Below are 15,208 nucleotides of genomic sequence, written 5' to 3'. Positions count from 1 at the left end.
TGTTGCCTCTGCGGGGAGAGGGGATCTCCTCGGCCGCGTTCGACCTTCGCCTCCACACACCCTTTTTCTCCCGTGGCGGGCGCCGCCTCCAGGACAACGTGCGAGAAGGGTGCAGCGGAGCCACAGTGAACGTGGAGCGTGTACGTCTACCCGTCTAAGTTTATGATGGCGTCGGCAAGAGGAGCGCCGGTCTCCATGGCGACGCGCGGACGCCGCGTCGCTTACAAAGGGTGCGGAGCGCAGGCGCAGTCTGACTTCCGGCTCAGGCGGCGGACCCCATGGCGAATTACAAGGTGGGGAGCCCGCGGAGGGGGAAGGAGGGAGGGAGAGATGGAAGGAGGGGCGGGCAAGGGAGCGCGGGAGCCCCCTCGAGCCCCTGACTCCCTCATTCTCTCCCTTACAGCCCGCCGACTCCAAGAGGGAGCAGTTCCGCCGCTACCTGGAGAAGTCCGGCGTCATGGACAGCCTCACCAAAGGTAAGCCGGGCAGGAGGAAGACGAAGAGGAGGAGGAGGGCAGGGACGGAGCTCAATAGGCAGAGCGCCTGCCTGCCAGTCTTGCCTGAAACGGTGGAGAGCTGCCACTGCCAGTCTGTGCTGACTATGCTGTGCTAGACGGACGAGTGGTCTAGCTCAGTATAAGGCAGCTGTTGCCTATGTTCCCAGGGGGCAGAGAGAGCCACTCAGCCTCCTCTCTCCTTTTCTCCCTCTCTCTCTTTTCTCCTCCCGCAGTCCTGGTGGCCTTATACGAAGAACCCGAGAAACCCAGCTGTGCCTTGGAGTATCCTTCACTTGCCTGGCCTACTTGATGGGGATGAGAATAATGGGGGGCGGGGAGGGGAGCCCTGCCAAGCTAGGGAAATGGATTCCCACAGTAGCTGAGTACAGCCCTGAGCTAGCCCTGAGTCCCTGGTTCTCCTATAGGATAAAGTGCTGTGGCCCCAATTACGAGGCTCACTAAAGGGCTCCTTTCAGCTCAGCATGACTCACTATTTTCAGGAGTAAACCTGATTTTGGTGGGCTGTAATCCTAAAAACAAAAGTAGATGTGCCGACAGATGGCAGCACCTGAGTTAACTGGCATAGTTTAGAATTTGGAGAGTAGCACAGCCTGCAGCTCATCAGTTGCACAGTGAAGTATCATCCAAGCAAGCAAATAACTTAACTTTTGGTTAAAAGCTTTATGAAACATCATTTAGGAGCTACTGCTCCAGAAAATCCTGAAGTGGAAGCCCTTCGCTTGGAAGTGGCAGAGATGAAAGAGAAGTATGAAGCCATGTTGGAAGAAAATAAGAAACTAAAAGCAAAGGTAAAGCGTTCAGTGTTTATGGAGTGCAAAGCTCATCCAGGCAGTTTCCTGCTGCTGACCCAGGGCCACCTCACCCATGAGGCAAGGTGAAGTGACCACCTCAGGCAGCAGGACCCACAGGGGCAGATCCAGCCTCCAGGGAAGGCATTGTTTGTTGCTGCCGCCACCACCATCACTGTGAGAGCATTAACAGCTGCTCCATGCTCCTTGGAGGCTGGATCTACTGTCTTCTTGGCAGCCCTCCCCAGTGCCACCTCTGCAGCAGCTTCTTGGCAAATAAGAGGTGCTGCTGGTCTCCTTCCACCCTTGTTCCCAATGTACATCTTTATTGTCCCCTTATTCACAATGTAATCTTTATTGTCATCTTGTTGAAATTCTAGCAACTGATACAAAAGTCAATCAGATCTATACTTTTAAAATCACAATTTCTTTATAAAGGTAGCTTAGTAACTTGTTTGGCAAGCAAGCCAAAGGACTATTATGCACTGCTAATGTATTCACACTAACAAGAGTGTCAACCCATAGCATACTTTTTTGACACAACAAAAATGATCTGAGACTTAATCAGGGTTTTTCTCTTTGCAGCTCGCTCAGTATGAACCACCTCAAGAAGAGAAGCGTGGGGAATAAGATCCTTTTGTATTACTTGAATAAAAGACCCTGAAGCACACAAATCTAGTGTTCCTGACTCTTGCAGTAATAAGTCTCCTTCATATGCTTTTGTCAGCATGGTGTCTATTATCTTTCAATACCTTGTCTTGAAAAAATAGAGAACATTAAATAGAAAAGCACTGTTTAAAAGCGGATCCATTGTACAGCAGGGCAATATTTCTGTTTTTTTTGTTGGAGGGTTGAAAGCTTTTATGAAAGACAAATAAGAGTACAGACATTGGTGTGGCGAGTCATAGAACTGTCAGGTTGGAAGAGACCCCAAGGGTCATCTAGTCCAACCCCCTGCAATGCAGGAATCTCAACAAACAACCATGACAAATAGTCATCCAACCTCTGTTTAAAAACTTCCAATGACTTGGACTTGAATGCCACTTAATATTCCTAGGGTGAAGCTAACTTCCCTTAGAACAGGAGCAGCAACCCAAGATCCTCCTGCAATTCTCAATTAAGACTGCTTAGAACTGTAATCTTAATTCTTTTTGGCCAGTGAAAGAATCAACATGTAGTAAATGTAGCCCAGTGCAAGGAGACCATGAGATTAAGGTCGCAAGTGGGATGCTGGAAGTTTCAGCTATTCCTCCATAGAAAATTCCCGGTCATGCTGTTTTAGTGAGTCCGTGGAAAGGGGGAAGGAGTGGGAGGGCTTGGGGGTGTCAGTTTATTGGCTTCCACGGCCGTAGCGCACTTTCTCAGGAGAACTTTCGAATGGGTGGAGGCCAACCCCCCGCCCCCGCGCGATTCCAGGGCGGTTCGCGACGCCGAAACAAGGACATCCTAAACGTTCGATGAATTTGCTGCTACCGCCGCAGGTGACACAACACTGAATGCAAGGCCGCCGCTGTTTCTGCTCCCTTGACAAAACCAGGAAGTCGCCCGGAAGGCGGATCCCAGGTGGGGGTGGGACTAGAAGAAGAAGAAGACGCGCCATTGGGCGAGGCGAGGCCTGCCATCGGACGTCATCAAAGGGCGCCCCTTCCTTACCGGACAGGTAGCTGGAGGCATGGTCCCCGCGCGCCCCCCTCCGGTCACGCGCCGCGCTGCCGTCTCATTTTCGGCCAATGGGAATGCCTCTTGCTCCTGCGGGCCAATCGGTGCGCGAGGTGTTGGGAGGTGGGGGCGGGCTCAGGAGCTGTCGGAGTGGGGGGCGCCTTTGGCAGCTCGTGATGGCGGCCCTGCAATTCGGGGCGGCGGCGGGTCCTGGTGCGGTCGAGGAGCCAGCGTCGGGGGCTCTGCCCGGCGGGAGCCTCGGGGCGGCGGCGGCAGCAGCGGCGGCGGATTCCTTCCCGAAGGACTTCGGCTACGGCGCGGAGGACGACGACGACGAGGAGGATGACGAAGAGGACATCGATGGCGGGGCCGAGCTGGGCGGCGGCAGCGGCGGCGGCGGAGGAGGAATCATCGGGGGTCCTGGCGGGAGCGGCGGCGTAGGAGGCGGCGGGGGCAGCAACTGCGGGCTCGGCTCGGGCGGCGGAGCGGGCGGCGACTCCTCCAAGCAGCCTCGGATCTTGCTTATGGGGCTGCGCCGCAGCGGGAAATCGTCGATCCAGAAGGTGCGCAGGGCCTCCCGCCCCCTCCTCCCTGGCGTGGGGTCGTGTCCGGAGCATCCCGGGGGCTTCGGGACAGCGACGAGGGAGGAGATCGAAGTTTAGGCTCGGACTAGGACCTGAGAGGAAACCAGGATTCAAACTCCTTGAGTGATCTTGGGGAGCCAGTCATTGTCACTCAGCGCAACCTACTTCACAGGGTTGTTGTGGGGATAAAATGGGGAGAGGGGAAATCATATGCGCCACCTTGAAATCTTTAGAAGAATGGTGGGATATAATTGGGTGTATTATTATTATTAACAATAATAATCACTCGTGATTGGGGAGGGCAGGGGGACTAATCGGGTGGAGGGAGCCTGCAGGGGTATAAACAAGATCTCTCTTTTCTTCATGCCCAAGTGGAACAAGGTAAGTTCTTACCCTAATACTCCACCGTTCAACCTGTCATTCCACATCAAGATGTCTACAGGCCTGACATTTCTTTACTGGCTCCTCCTCAAGGTAGCGTCATAGTTGGTGGTTCAGGCAAGAGACTTGGGAGAAAGATGCAGCTTCAGGTTCTCAGTCCTGATCCTCACTGAGAAGGGGGGAGTTGTGCCTCTTCTTATTTTGGAGATAAAATGGATGGGTGGAGGAGAGAACAAGGATTCTTGAGTTCCTTAGTGGAAGGAAGGATAGAAATGTAAAACAGCAAAACAGTAAATAATGGTTGCATGCTCTCTATTGCAAACAGGTGGTGTTCCACAAAATGTCTCCTAATGAAACCTTATTCTTGGAGAGTACCAACAAAATCTATAAAGATGATATTTCAAATAGCTCCTTTGTGAACTTCCAAATATGGGATTTTCCTGGACAAATGGATTTTTTTGATCCAACGTTCGATTATGAGATGATCTTCAGGGGAACTGGAGCCCTCATCTATGTTATTGATGCACAGGTCATTATGAAGCTTCACTTTGGGGAACAGAGTAGGTTGCTCTGTGAGTGGTGGGGAGGATGTACTGGGGATGTTGCAAACAATGATCCTGAACATAAATATCAAGTGTTGAAGTAGCTGTAGTCTGTTGTTGTTATCTTTTAAACAGGTCACAGCTCAGAGTAGATTACAACCTTTAAAATACTGGTAACGGCAGGAATGACATTGTGCAGGGGCATTACCATATTAGATAGGAATACTACTGAGTAGTTTGGGCAGTGTTAAGTAAGGTAGAACACAGCTCAAGCAAACAATCCAGCATTTAGAGACCAGTTTGTGGTTGAATTTAACAGTTTCTGTAACAGTATTTTTAGGCTTTGGGATGAGATTTGGTCAAGAATAGAACTATTTTGATTCTGAATTATCCTTGGGATTCTCACAAGGTCTGTTTCTATTATAGTAATTGTAAATTGTAAATATCAACAAGCAGACATCACTACGTTTCTTAGTAATGTATGGCCTGTACATTTAATTCTGACTGAAGAACGCATATTATATTTTGCTTACAGGATGACTACATGGAAGCATTAACCAGGTTGCACATTACAGTCTCAAAAGCTTACAAAATTAATCCAGAAATGAACTTTGAGGTTTTTATTCATAAAGTTGATGGTTTGTCAGATGATCATAAAATAGAAACTCAAAGAGATATTCATCAGAGAGCCAATGATGATCTTGGTGATGCTGGGCTAGAAAAACTTCACCTTAGGTAAGTGGACTTCACTTGGACACAATTTTCTCCCATTTGAGACCAAATCTGGAGAAGCTGCATTTTTGAGGGCTTGTTTAATGCTGGGACCATCACCTGAATAATCAGTTGTTGTTGTTGGCATTCGCTTGTCTCGAGACAATGAAGTGTGCCTACGGGGATGAAGTCAAATCACTGTGCAAGCATGGGCAGTGTGTATGGAGGTGGTGGGCTGCACAGACGACAGGACCCCGACCCCCCCCCCACCTTGCTGATGTTGTCCAAAGAAAAGCAGAACAGGATGTTTGGCACCAACTTGGGTGCAAGAGTTGCAAGATGTCATCTAACTCCACTTTGGATTTATGTAGGGTTTACATAAGCCAGTGTGGTGTAGTGGTTAAGAGCGGTAGTCTCGTAATCTGGGGAACCGGGTTCGAGTCTCCACTCCTCCACATGCAGCTGCTGGGTGACCTTGGGCCAGTCACACTTCTTTGAAGTCTCTCAGCCCCACTCACCTCACAGAGTGTTTGTTGTGAGGGAGGAAGGGAAAGGAGAATGTTAGCCGCTTTGAGACTCCTTAAAGGGAGTGAAAGGCGGGATATCAAATCCAAACTCTTCTTCTTCTTCTTCTTCTTCTTATTCTTTAGACTTTTCTTCTCCCTCAAGGCAGCACAGGTTTAAGATCAGAATTTTCCTTCTCCTAGATGGGCTACCTTCCCAGGTTGATGAGCCCCATCTGCCCCTCACTTCCCTCTACAGCACATGCAGGGTGTATGTGGTGTTAGGGGAGGGGTAGTACCTCTGGTGCGGTGCATGTCATGCTCCTTCTGGGGTAGTTTGTCCACCTTTGGTCCTCACCCTGCACTCAGCTCTCACCTGTGGCCCCTAGAAGCTGTCAGCATGCAACAGCAGCCACATCCCAGGAACAACTTTTAACTGGTTGGCTAAACCAAGTGAGGGTAGCCTATGGGTCTCAAATCCTCAGTTGAGTTAGGGACTTCCCTTGCATGCAAATACTGGCTATGAGTGGCTAAGACCAATAGTGAGTCTATTGGTCAAGAAGGGGTCAGCTGTTACTTGACTAATAATATGAGTCTTAATCTACACATGAATAAAGAGGTAGTTCTGAAGGGGGGGCATTTGCATAATGTTAGAAGAGGTATTTTCTCTTCCATACAAAAAGGAGGAATATGTAGTTCAGGATGGTACTAATCATTTGCAGGTTTTGTGAGTAGTTGTCTTTAAAAATCATTAGTCTCTATTGATTATTGTTGGCGTCTTCTTAAAAAGTGTACATTCAATTTAACCAGACATTATGGAAATTACAATTTGTGCAAAACGTATTAGCTAGGGTGCTGATAGGGTAGTGGGTCAAGCACATCTCATTCCCATTTTACAACAGTTAACATTGCAGATGTTGTTCTGGGCCTAAATATGGTGCTCACATTTAGGTTTAAAGCCCTTGATGGCTTGGGCCCCAAATATCCACAAGAACACCCACTCTCATGTGTAGACCTATCCATGCCATGAGATCTGCAGATGAGGCCCTCCTACTGGTCCCTATGGGGGAAGGCTCTTTCCAGTAGTGGCCCTGCAGCATTCCTTCCCCCTGGGGCATGTCTGGCCCCTTGATTATATTCTGTATTTCAAGAGAAATGTTTAGAAAAAGGGTTGCTCCTTATTGTGTGCAATAAGGAGAGATTGCAAACATATTTAAACTGCTTTTGCTCTTTGTTATCTCCCCCCTCGCGGTTTCTTTGAGATGCAAATTAGTCTTCACCTTAAAAGGTATCTTTGGAAGCAATGATCTCATCACTGAGGGGAACAAAGAGAAAAACAAGAATTTCCAGAGTATGTTAAATGTATTTGAAGCTGTTCAGTGTGGGCCTCCTTGATGCTTCAGTTTTGCTTTCAGTATGCCAAAGCAGCAAATTAAACCTGGAACTGTTCTGATAGCTAATAACAGTGTTCTGCTTTGTAGTTTTTATTTGACCAGCATCTATGATCATTCTATATTTGAAGCCTTCAGCAAGGTGGTACAGAAGCTCATTCCACAGTTGCCAACTTTGGAAAACCTGCTAAATATCTTTATATCAGTAAGTAGGTGTTGTACGTGTACTTTAATTGTCATGTTTTTGTACCCTGCCCTGGGAACGTTTAGTGAAGATTAGGCAATGAATGCAATGACTTGTTTTTAAATGTTGCAGTAATGTTTTGTTGGGTTGGTAAGCATATGAACTTGCTTAGAAGCTCTCATTTGGAAGACATATTGCTAAGAAATAATGAGTAACTGGCATCCTTGGTTAGAACTTGGAACTACAAGCTTTGCTTCAAAAACATGTGTAGTTCTCTGTGGGCTCCAGCAGTTGGGGAGCTCTCAAACTATGATCTATGCTAGACTTCTTCATTACAGCACCTGCAATAGCAGCTTGTGCTCAGTTGGGGCTCTTGTGAGCAAATAGCCTTTCTCTTCAGCTCTAGCCAGTGGCCAGCTGTCCAATGGCATCTTAGAGGATGAGATGCTCTCTGCAAAGGGAAGATTTTGAAGGTGGGTTGAAGGCTCTATAGGCTTATATCCTTCATAGACAGAATAGTTGTGTTTATTTATAACAAGACATTTTAATCAGCAAGAAAAAGAATTACGTCCCCTTAAGATTTAAGCTTCCACCTTTGCACTTTATATTTTTTAAAACAAGAGTCTAGTACAGGCTTCCTCAGACTTGGCCCTCCAGATGTTTTTAGCCTACAACTCCCATGATCCCTAGCTAGCAGGATCAGTGGTCAGGGATGTTGGGAATTGTAGTCTCAAAACATCTGGAGGGCCGAGTTTGAGAAAGCCTAATCTAGTACAACTATCTACTTCTGTGTAAAAGGGCAAGTTTTTATCCAACCTACTTACATCCCCCCACAATGTGTATAATAAAACACCAGTGAAATAAAGCCAGCGCTTGTGCAGCATAATAGGCTGGGGGGAGATTTAGTAGACTTCCTAAAGCGCACAGACATTTTCCTAAATAGTTGACTGATATCTTCGGAGATGGCAGCAAATGTGGACAAGACATTCCTCAAAGCAGAATCCACTACTAGAGAGCCTTGCTTGTCGTTTTATAAAAAGATAGCCAGTTATTTATTGCCTTCTGAGCGTGTTTAGTTGTTTCGGGTGCCTTCATTTCAGATTGCAAAATGGACAGCAGATGCCCCATCACTATCACCAGTTTGAAAATCAAACTGGTGGTATGGCTGTCAGTTTTGCAACTGGCACAGTGTGCTATTTGAAACATTGGGGGGGGGGTGTCTTTGAGGTAATGTGAGGCCACCATCTTCATTTCCTGCAAGAGATAGTGGTGGCTGCTTGGGTGGCTTTGAAAGGAGATCAGACAAATTTCTGGATGTCTGTGCTCTGCCTCCACCATTGGAGGTAGTTTGCCTCTGGAAGCCAGTTGCTGAGAGTCTTAAGTGGGAAGAGTATTGCTGCTCTTGCACTCAGGTCCTACCTTTTGGCTTCCCATTGGGGCATCTAGTTAACCACTGTGGAGAACAGGATGCTGGGCCAGATTTTGGCCTGATCCAGCAGCTGAGCTCTTCTTCCTTGCATTCTTAGAGTGGGGATGAAAGGCCCCTTCTTGTCTGACCAAGAGTCACCAAAACAAGAGTCACCAGTAAGCTGAGAAATAGTTCAGTACGTGAGACAACCATTTTAACTTGTTTTTTCTTCTTTAAGAATTCTGGTATTGAAAAAGCTTTTCTCTTCGATGTCGTCAGCAAGATCTATATTGCAACGGATAGTTCGCCTGTTGATATGCAGTCATATGAGCTCTGTTGCGACATGATAGATGTAGTCATTGATGTTTCTTGTATATATGGGTAAGTACCCTGTGGTGCTTCTATGGCATTTCAGAGAATCTTAAAGTAGCTTAGAGGGAAATCCATTGTCAAATGTCATGAGAAAATGAAAACCTAGCATTGAGGAAGCCCTGGCTTTGCGAATATTGGGTGTGAAACTAAAACACATTTTCTGTATGATTTTGTTGCTAGTAAGGAGGGGTACTAGAAATTGCAGTGTCTGTTTTGAGCGAGTGATGTAAAGTAGGAAGGTGTTTGAATGGATTCATGTGTAAATATTTTTCTGTATTTATGATACTGAGGCATTTTAATATATTCATTTGTACTGAATAATGAGGAAAACCTTTTGTATGCTGCCCATTCACATTATGCATCTTACAATCAGCACCAACTCTTTTCCGTACTCTTCGGAGCAGAGTTACACAGTGGCGTGTGTCGAAAGAGCAGTAAAAGAGTCCCAAACGTTTCTTCTGTCCTAATATCTCTTTATTGGCACAAAAGTAGCGTATTTACAAACTCCAACTTCCATCTGATTCAAGCTGCATCTTCTCCCTCTGCTTGCAGCGACGCAACAACCTGCTTTCGATTTTCACTCAGTACACAGCATTCCAAGCTGCTTTCCTCACGTCCTGGCTTACTTCCCTTGTAAGCCCATCCCCTCAGTCTCGAGACACAGAAGGTTAACCCTTCACTACACCCAACACGTACTATTGCTAAACCTACTATTCCACACCCACACCCACACCCACAGAATTCCTTTCACCCTCCATCTAATTCAGTGGAGAGGACCAGACCCAGGGTAGGGGCCTGCACTACCTCATTCCAAAACTTCTCTCCAGTTTGATGAGGAGCTGTTGGTGAGCATTTTCTTTTTGGCTAGTTTTACAACCAGCTGTGAATCCCTCAGCTGTGAATCTTCAGTCCTGCATTTAGCTAGAATCATAGAATCATAGAGTTGGAAGAGACCACAAGGGCCATCGAGTCCAACCCCCTGCCAAGCAGGAAACACCATCAGAGCACTCCTGACATATGGTTGTCAAGCCTCTGCTTAAAGACCTCCAAAGAAGGAGACTCCACCACACTCCTTGGCAGCAAATTCCACTGTCGAGCAGCTCTTACTGTCAGGAAGTTCTTCCTAATGTTTAGGTGGAATCTTCTTTCTTGTAGATTGGATCCATTGCTCCGTGTCCGCTTCTCTGGAGCAGAAGAAAACAACCTTTCTCCCTCTTCTATGTGACATCCTTTTATATATTTGAACATGGCTATCATATCACCCCTTAAGCTCCTCTTCTCCAGGCTAAACATGCCCAGCTCCCTTAGCTAGCTTCTTCATCAGAATATCCTGGTACATTGTTAAATGCTTTGCTGAACTCAGGATAAACGGTGTCTACAAGATTCTCACAATCCTCATTGCTGCTTAATGCCTCAGTCCAGTATTCAATTACTGTTGAAATGCTGCCTCAAAGTCCTTAGCTAACTGTGTGCCCTGAACAGTCCCTTCTGTCTCAAACAACCGTAGGCTCAAGGAGGATGGGAGTGGCAGTGCCTACGACAAGGAGTCCATGGCCATCATCAAGCTCAACAACACAACTGTGCTGTATTTAAAAGAAGTGACCAAGTTTCTGGCCTTGGTGTGCATCCTTAGAGAAGAAAGCTTTGAACGCAAAGGTGAGGAAGAAGATTGGTGTGTCCCTCGATTGAGTGCCTGGGCTCCAGCTTCTATGGGGTCGCACAAATCTGGTAATTGCAATTTGTGAAGAGTTGATCCTCTGTGAGCTGCACTCACCAAAATCCCCTTGGGACAAGTTTTCAAATCTTATCATTAGTCTTCTGTAGCCTTATTTGTTTATTTACAGTATTTATAGCCTAGAGTGGGGTACAAGGAAATAAAAATAAAGAGAAACAATATACAAAATTATATAAGCAGAAGCAATAAACAACTAAACAATCTATTATAAGGTACACAGGCAAAAGTTTGATGGTGTTGGTCCTCAAGTGGATGCTGAGCAGTGTGTGCCTGGGCTTGTGGTGCTAGCCTGGAAGAAGGGAACAAGGGCTGCAAAGGTTCAAGTGAAGGGCAGCAAGCCTGGGAGGGTGCTGAGAGCCTCCTTATGGAAGCATTCCAGAAAAGTTTCTTCTGCATGATGTGTTTTCAGTGCAATGTAAAACTCTATTGGAGACTGGGTTTTTTTGTGTGTGTCCCTTGCATCAAATAGCTTGTGCTATTTGATGGCCTCCTTAGTGCTGCCCTCCTCATCCTCCTAGTTCTCAGGGCCTCTGGAGTCACATACTCTGCCCTAGACTCAACCTATATTCAATCATTTTTCCAGGCTGGCTGACTCCAAAATCCATTTTGGATGGCCTCCCCACTTCTAAAACTGTGTTGCAGATCATGGGCCCATTTCTACATTTAACCTGTCCCAGTTATTCTTACTAAAGAAGCTCAGGTTTGGGCTTCGATCCAACTGAATCTTTATTTGCCATGCAATCTTTGCTGCTTGGATCCAAACCCTGAAGCAGCACGAGTGTCTGCCTGAGCATGTAAAGTTGCTCATCCTCTTAGGTTGTTGAGTTGTGTTTTGTATTTGTGTCTCGGCCAGATAGGCAGCCTGAGATGCTGGAACAGCAGGGCCCCTTTCTAACATGCCTGGATACTGTCAGGCATGTTAAAAGAAGAATAGGCATGTTTAGTCAACTGTGTTTTGGAATGCATTTGGCAGAAACTGTGATGCAGCTGTAGAGCTTCTGTCTGCTGCTGCGCAGAACAGCTGGGTCAAGGGTTTACACCCAGAATGAATGGCAGAGGGTGCTGAGGGTCTTCTGGTAAGTCAGGCTCCCAGATGAGGTTGTGCTTTGCCTTCTCTCGATTGTCACCTGTGGTTTGTTTCTCTTGCTCCCCCAGGTTTAATAGACTACAATTTCCACTGCTTCCGCAAGGCCATCCACGAGGTCTTTGAAGTGGGCATTTCCTCCCACCGATCCTGCAACCATCAAGCAAACATCCCTGGTCTAAAAGCAGTGACTCATAACGGCACTCCTAGAAATGTCGTCTAGCGGAGGGGACCCAAGGCGGGTGGCCAAGTGTTCCCTGCTCCGAGTCCGTGTGTTGGGGATGGACAGCACAGAGAACTGGCTCCATACATTCCTGTGTGCACATTCTGGAAGAGACGGGACTTTGCCTTGTGGAGCTGCAATCGTGGCAGGCGTGGCACAACTGAAATGGCCTGGAAGTGGGGCTGCTTCCTCCCCCGCTTCCACATCTCCCTTGATACAAAACAGGGCATGGATGATTCCGGAACTGAGCTGTTTTGACACTCGGCATTCCTTGGTTTTTTTTAAACATGCGTAGTGTTAGTGCATTTGCGTTTCAAAGAAATTGGCGTTCGTAAACTCAAACATGACAGCTTGTAGTTTAGTTTAGCGCAATTTCAAACATTCCATCCTTTGAGTTTTATCATATCCTATTGCGGTTAACCCCTTAAAAAAATTCCATCTTCTGTGAAATGAATGTGATGCCAAGTGGTGCCATTTCCCTCTGCAGACCCACTGAGCGCAAAGCTCTCTTTTTATTGGAGAACAGGATAAAAGACAAGAATTGGCAACCTTAACTTTGTCGCTCGAAACTGGTTTAGAATATGCTCATCTTGCATTCTCAAGCTTGTTGGCAGGCCACTTAACAATTTGCTGCAGCAGTTCCTGTACTTGTCCTTGAAGATGCTTTTTGTAGTAAATGATTCAAATTCTGCCCAGTTGTGGCTAATGTGTTTGGATTTAAGTGCGTTTTCCATTTTTTGAAGCTATGCTTCAATTGCATAACAGGTTAGTTTTTGTAAAATATGGTGTGCAACTGAACTCTGGTTGCTAGAATTCTCTGTAGCTGCTCACCAGGCAAGGAAGTGCCTTTACCTCAAGGTCAGGAAGATACAAAGGCCTCCCTGAACTCCATATTCTGCACATATTCCATTGGATGGAAGCTCCCTTCCAACTCGTGTGTGGACTTTCCCTTGTGGCCTCGTGCACATCAGACAACGCTTGTATATTCCCAAGCCATGGAACCTTTTCTCTCCTCAGATGTCAATGTGGACGCGCCAAAGTTTTAACAGGGTGGCTGGTGTTGCCAGCAGCCGACTGTGTCCTTGCACTGTTCAGGAGGCGGGTGGCTCTTGTGGGATTCACTTCTCAGTAGTCCGCATTAATAAAATGCATTTCATCTTGACAGCTGTTTTCTCAGTTAAGTGCATGTGTGAATTGTTGGTTTTGGTGCCCATGCGTGGACAGGGCGTTGCAGGTTCGTACGCTATTCCTGATGAATTAATTGGATAGTTGTAGCTGCTGACAGATGCCCTGCAAGTGTGCTCCATGCCAAAAAATGGTGGCAATTGCTTGTTCCCTCATTAATACTGTGTCACTTCAACTACACTCTGGATGTTTTGAAATTTGAAAATCTATGGAGAGTACAGTGATTTTCTGAACAGTTTTTGGCACTTTCAGAGCTTGGAAGTCTTTCCTCAAAGAACTCAGCAGAAAGGCAGGAGGTGTGGTGCTGATCAGGAAAAAGTGAATTTAGAGGCTTTGAGCAGCTGCATAATGGTCTTTGCTTGGTCAGACCAGGTCCGTCTGCTTTACTACTGCAGTGTAAGCTATCCCCTGAGCTTTGCCTCCATTGTGCTTGGTACTTGCAAGCATGAAGCTTCTCTTTTGGCCACTCTTCTTCATGATCCTTCCTGAGAAAAACCCCAGTAAGCTGGCAACAAGTGATTTAGGTGGCAAGGAAGAAAGGATTTTGCTCTGTCCTGAGCCCACCACACAGATGGCTGATTGGTTCACAATATAGGTTTATCTCCATAGCACACTATTTTATACAGACGTGTTTAAAGCCAAGCAAGTATTTTATTTTTTTTAATGACTAGAAATCACTTAAACACTTAAGCATTTCTGCAAGCTCTGTTTTCTAAAGATTCTCTGGATCACATCACGTTAGATTAGCCTCTAATTTGTATGCACCTTTCCACAAAATAAAATGTGCTCAAAGCAGCTTGTGGTACACAGAAAGTAAAAACTAGATCTTTGAGGACTGACCTAAGCGGAATTAGATGAATTCATTGTACTGAAATAGCTAATAGCCATGGTATGTTGCTGGAACTGCCAACTGTAGTGATAGCCCTTGGATGAAGAGCAGTATAGATACATTGTGAAGAGCTGTTTGACAGTGGAACTGTCTCCCTTGGAAGGTGGTGGATTCTCCTTCCTTGGAGGGTTTTAAGCAGAGGTTGGATGGCCATCCGTCAGGGATTATTGAGCAGGGATTCCTGCATTGCAGGAGATTGGACTAGATGACCCTTGGGATCTCTTCCAACTCTACAATTCTATGATGGGCATATGCCCTCAAGTCCCAGGTGCTTGGGTTAAACAGGAAATGGCTATCCATCCTGGCTTGTGAGTTTTCCAGTTACCCCAAGCAGGGACCTTGATGGCACACATCTGTTCTGCAGGTGGTCCGTCAACTCAAGCAGCCCCGACCACTTCCACGCTTGCAGGAGGGGAAGAGCACCTGTCTCTCCTGCAAGCACCTGACACCTTCCTTGCACTACACAGTGTAAGGGAAGGGCATCATTTAGGCAAGCACCAGAATCCACTTCCTGTGGAAGAGCACAACCTTGTTATTGGATGCTTCTTGCCCACCACCTTTCTCTGGGGACAGGAATGGTGGATGGGAAGCATTCTGCCAAAAGTCTGCAACCTCTCTGAGTGAGGTTATTGCATTATTGCAGGCCTTAGAGGCTGACCTTTGGGCAAAGTCTCTTTTTGCTAAGCTGCCTGTCGGACAGGTGTGTGTTGGGAAATGGATTTCCCCATTCAAGGAAACTGGGTGTAGGGTTTGCTGCAAGGTCATTGAGGGAAGAGGCATGTTTGTGGCATCCCATGATTAGGAAAAACTTGGTGGGAAGCTGGCATAGCCCAGCAAGCACGTACTCTCTCCCCCTGACTTGGCACTTGTAAGATTGGCTGCCCTCCTAAATACAGTGGTACCTCGCCTTGGGTTAAAAACTTAATTCGTTCTGGAGGTCTGTTCTTAACCTGAAACTGTTCTTAACCTGAAGCACCACTTTAGCTAATGGGGCCTCCTGCTGCCGCCGCGCTGCTGGAACACGATTTCTGTTCTCATCCTGAAGCAAAGT

General features: G+C 46.7%; 2 protein-coding genes across 3 annotated transcripts; both read left to right on the top strand.

The window, feature by feature from the left end:
- Positions 1-139: 139 nt before the first annotated feature.
- Positions 140-1,980, top strand: MYCBP (MYC binding protein). The gene is made up of 5 exons (XM_081017101.1): positions 140-293; positions 404-476; positions 731-779; positions 1,177-1,306; positions 1,892-1,980. The coding sequence occupies exons 1-5, from the start codon at positions 279-281 to the stop codon at positions 1,934-1,936; spliced, it is 312 nt and encodes a 103-aa protein (XP_080873227.1). The 5' UTR covers positions 140-278; the 3' UTR covers positions 1,937-1,980.
- A 1,123-nt stretch (positions 1,981-3,103) lies between these two features.
- RRAGC (Ras related GTP binding C) lies at positions 3,104-13,245 on the top strand. Of its 2 annotated transcripts, none has more exons than XM_081016861.1 (7): positions 3,104-3,528; positions 4,256-4,459; positions 5,008-5,207; positions 7,168-7,282; positions 8,908-9,050; positions 10,549-10,697; positions 11,932-13,245. In XM_081016861.1, the coding sequence occupies exons 1-7, from the start codon at positions 3,142-3,144 to the stop codon at positions 12,081-12,083; spliced, it is 1,350 nt and encodes a 449-aa protein (XP_080872987.1). In that variant the 5' UTR covers positions 3,104-3,141; the 3' UTR covers positions 12,084-13,245. The 2 variants fall into 2 exon arrangements, with proteins under 2 accessions (XP_080872987.1, XP_080872986.1); XM_081016860.1 differs by having other exon boundaries at positions 10,549-10,769.
- Positions 13,246-15,208: the final 1,963 nt, after the last annotated feature.

The sequence above is a fragment of the Podarcis pityusensis genome (genome assembly GCF_964106645.2).
Source record: "Podarcis pityusensis genome assembly, chromosome: 8".
Lineage (NCBI taxonomy): Eukaryota > Metazoa > Chordata > Lepidosauria > Squamata > Lacertidae > Podarcis > Podarcis pityusensis.
Note: the sequence above shows the minus strand (reverse complement) of the source record. Positions and strands in the feature narration are given on the sequence as shown.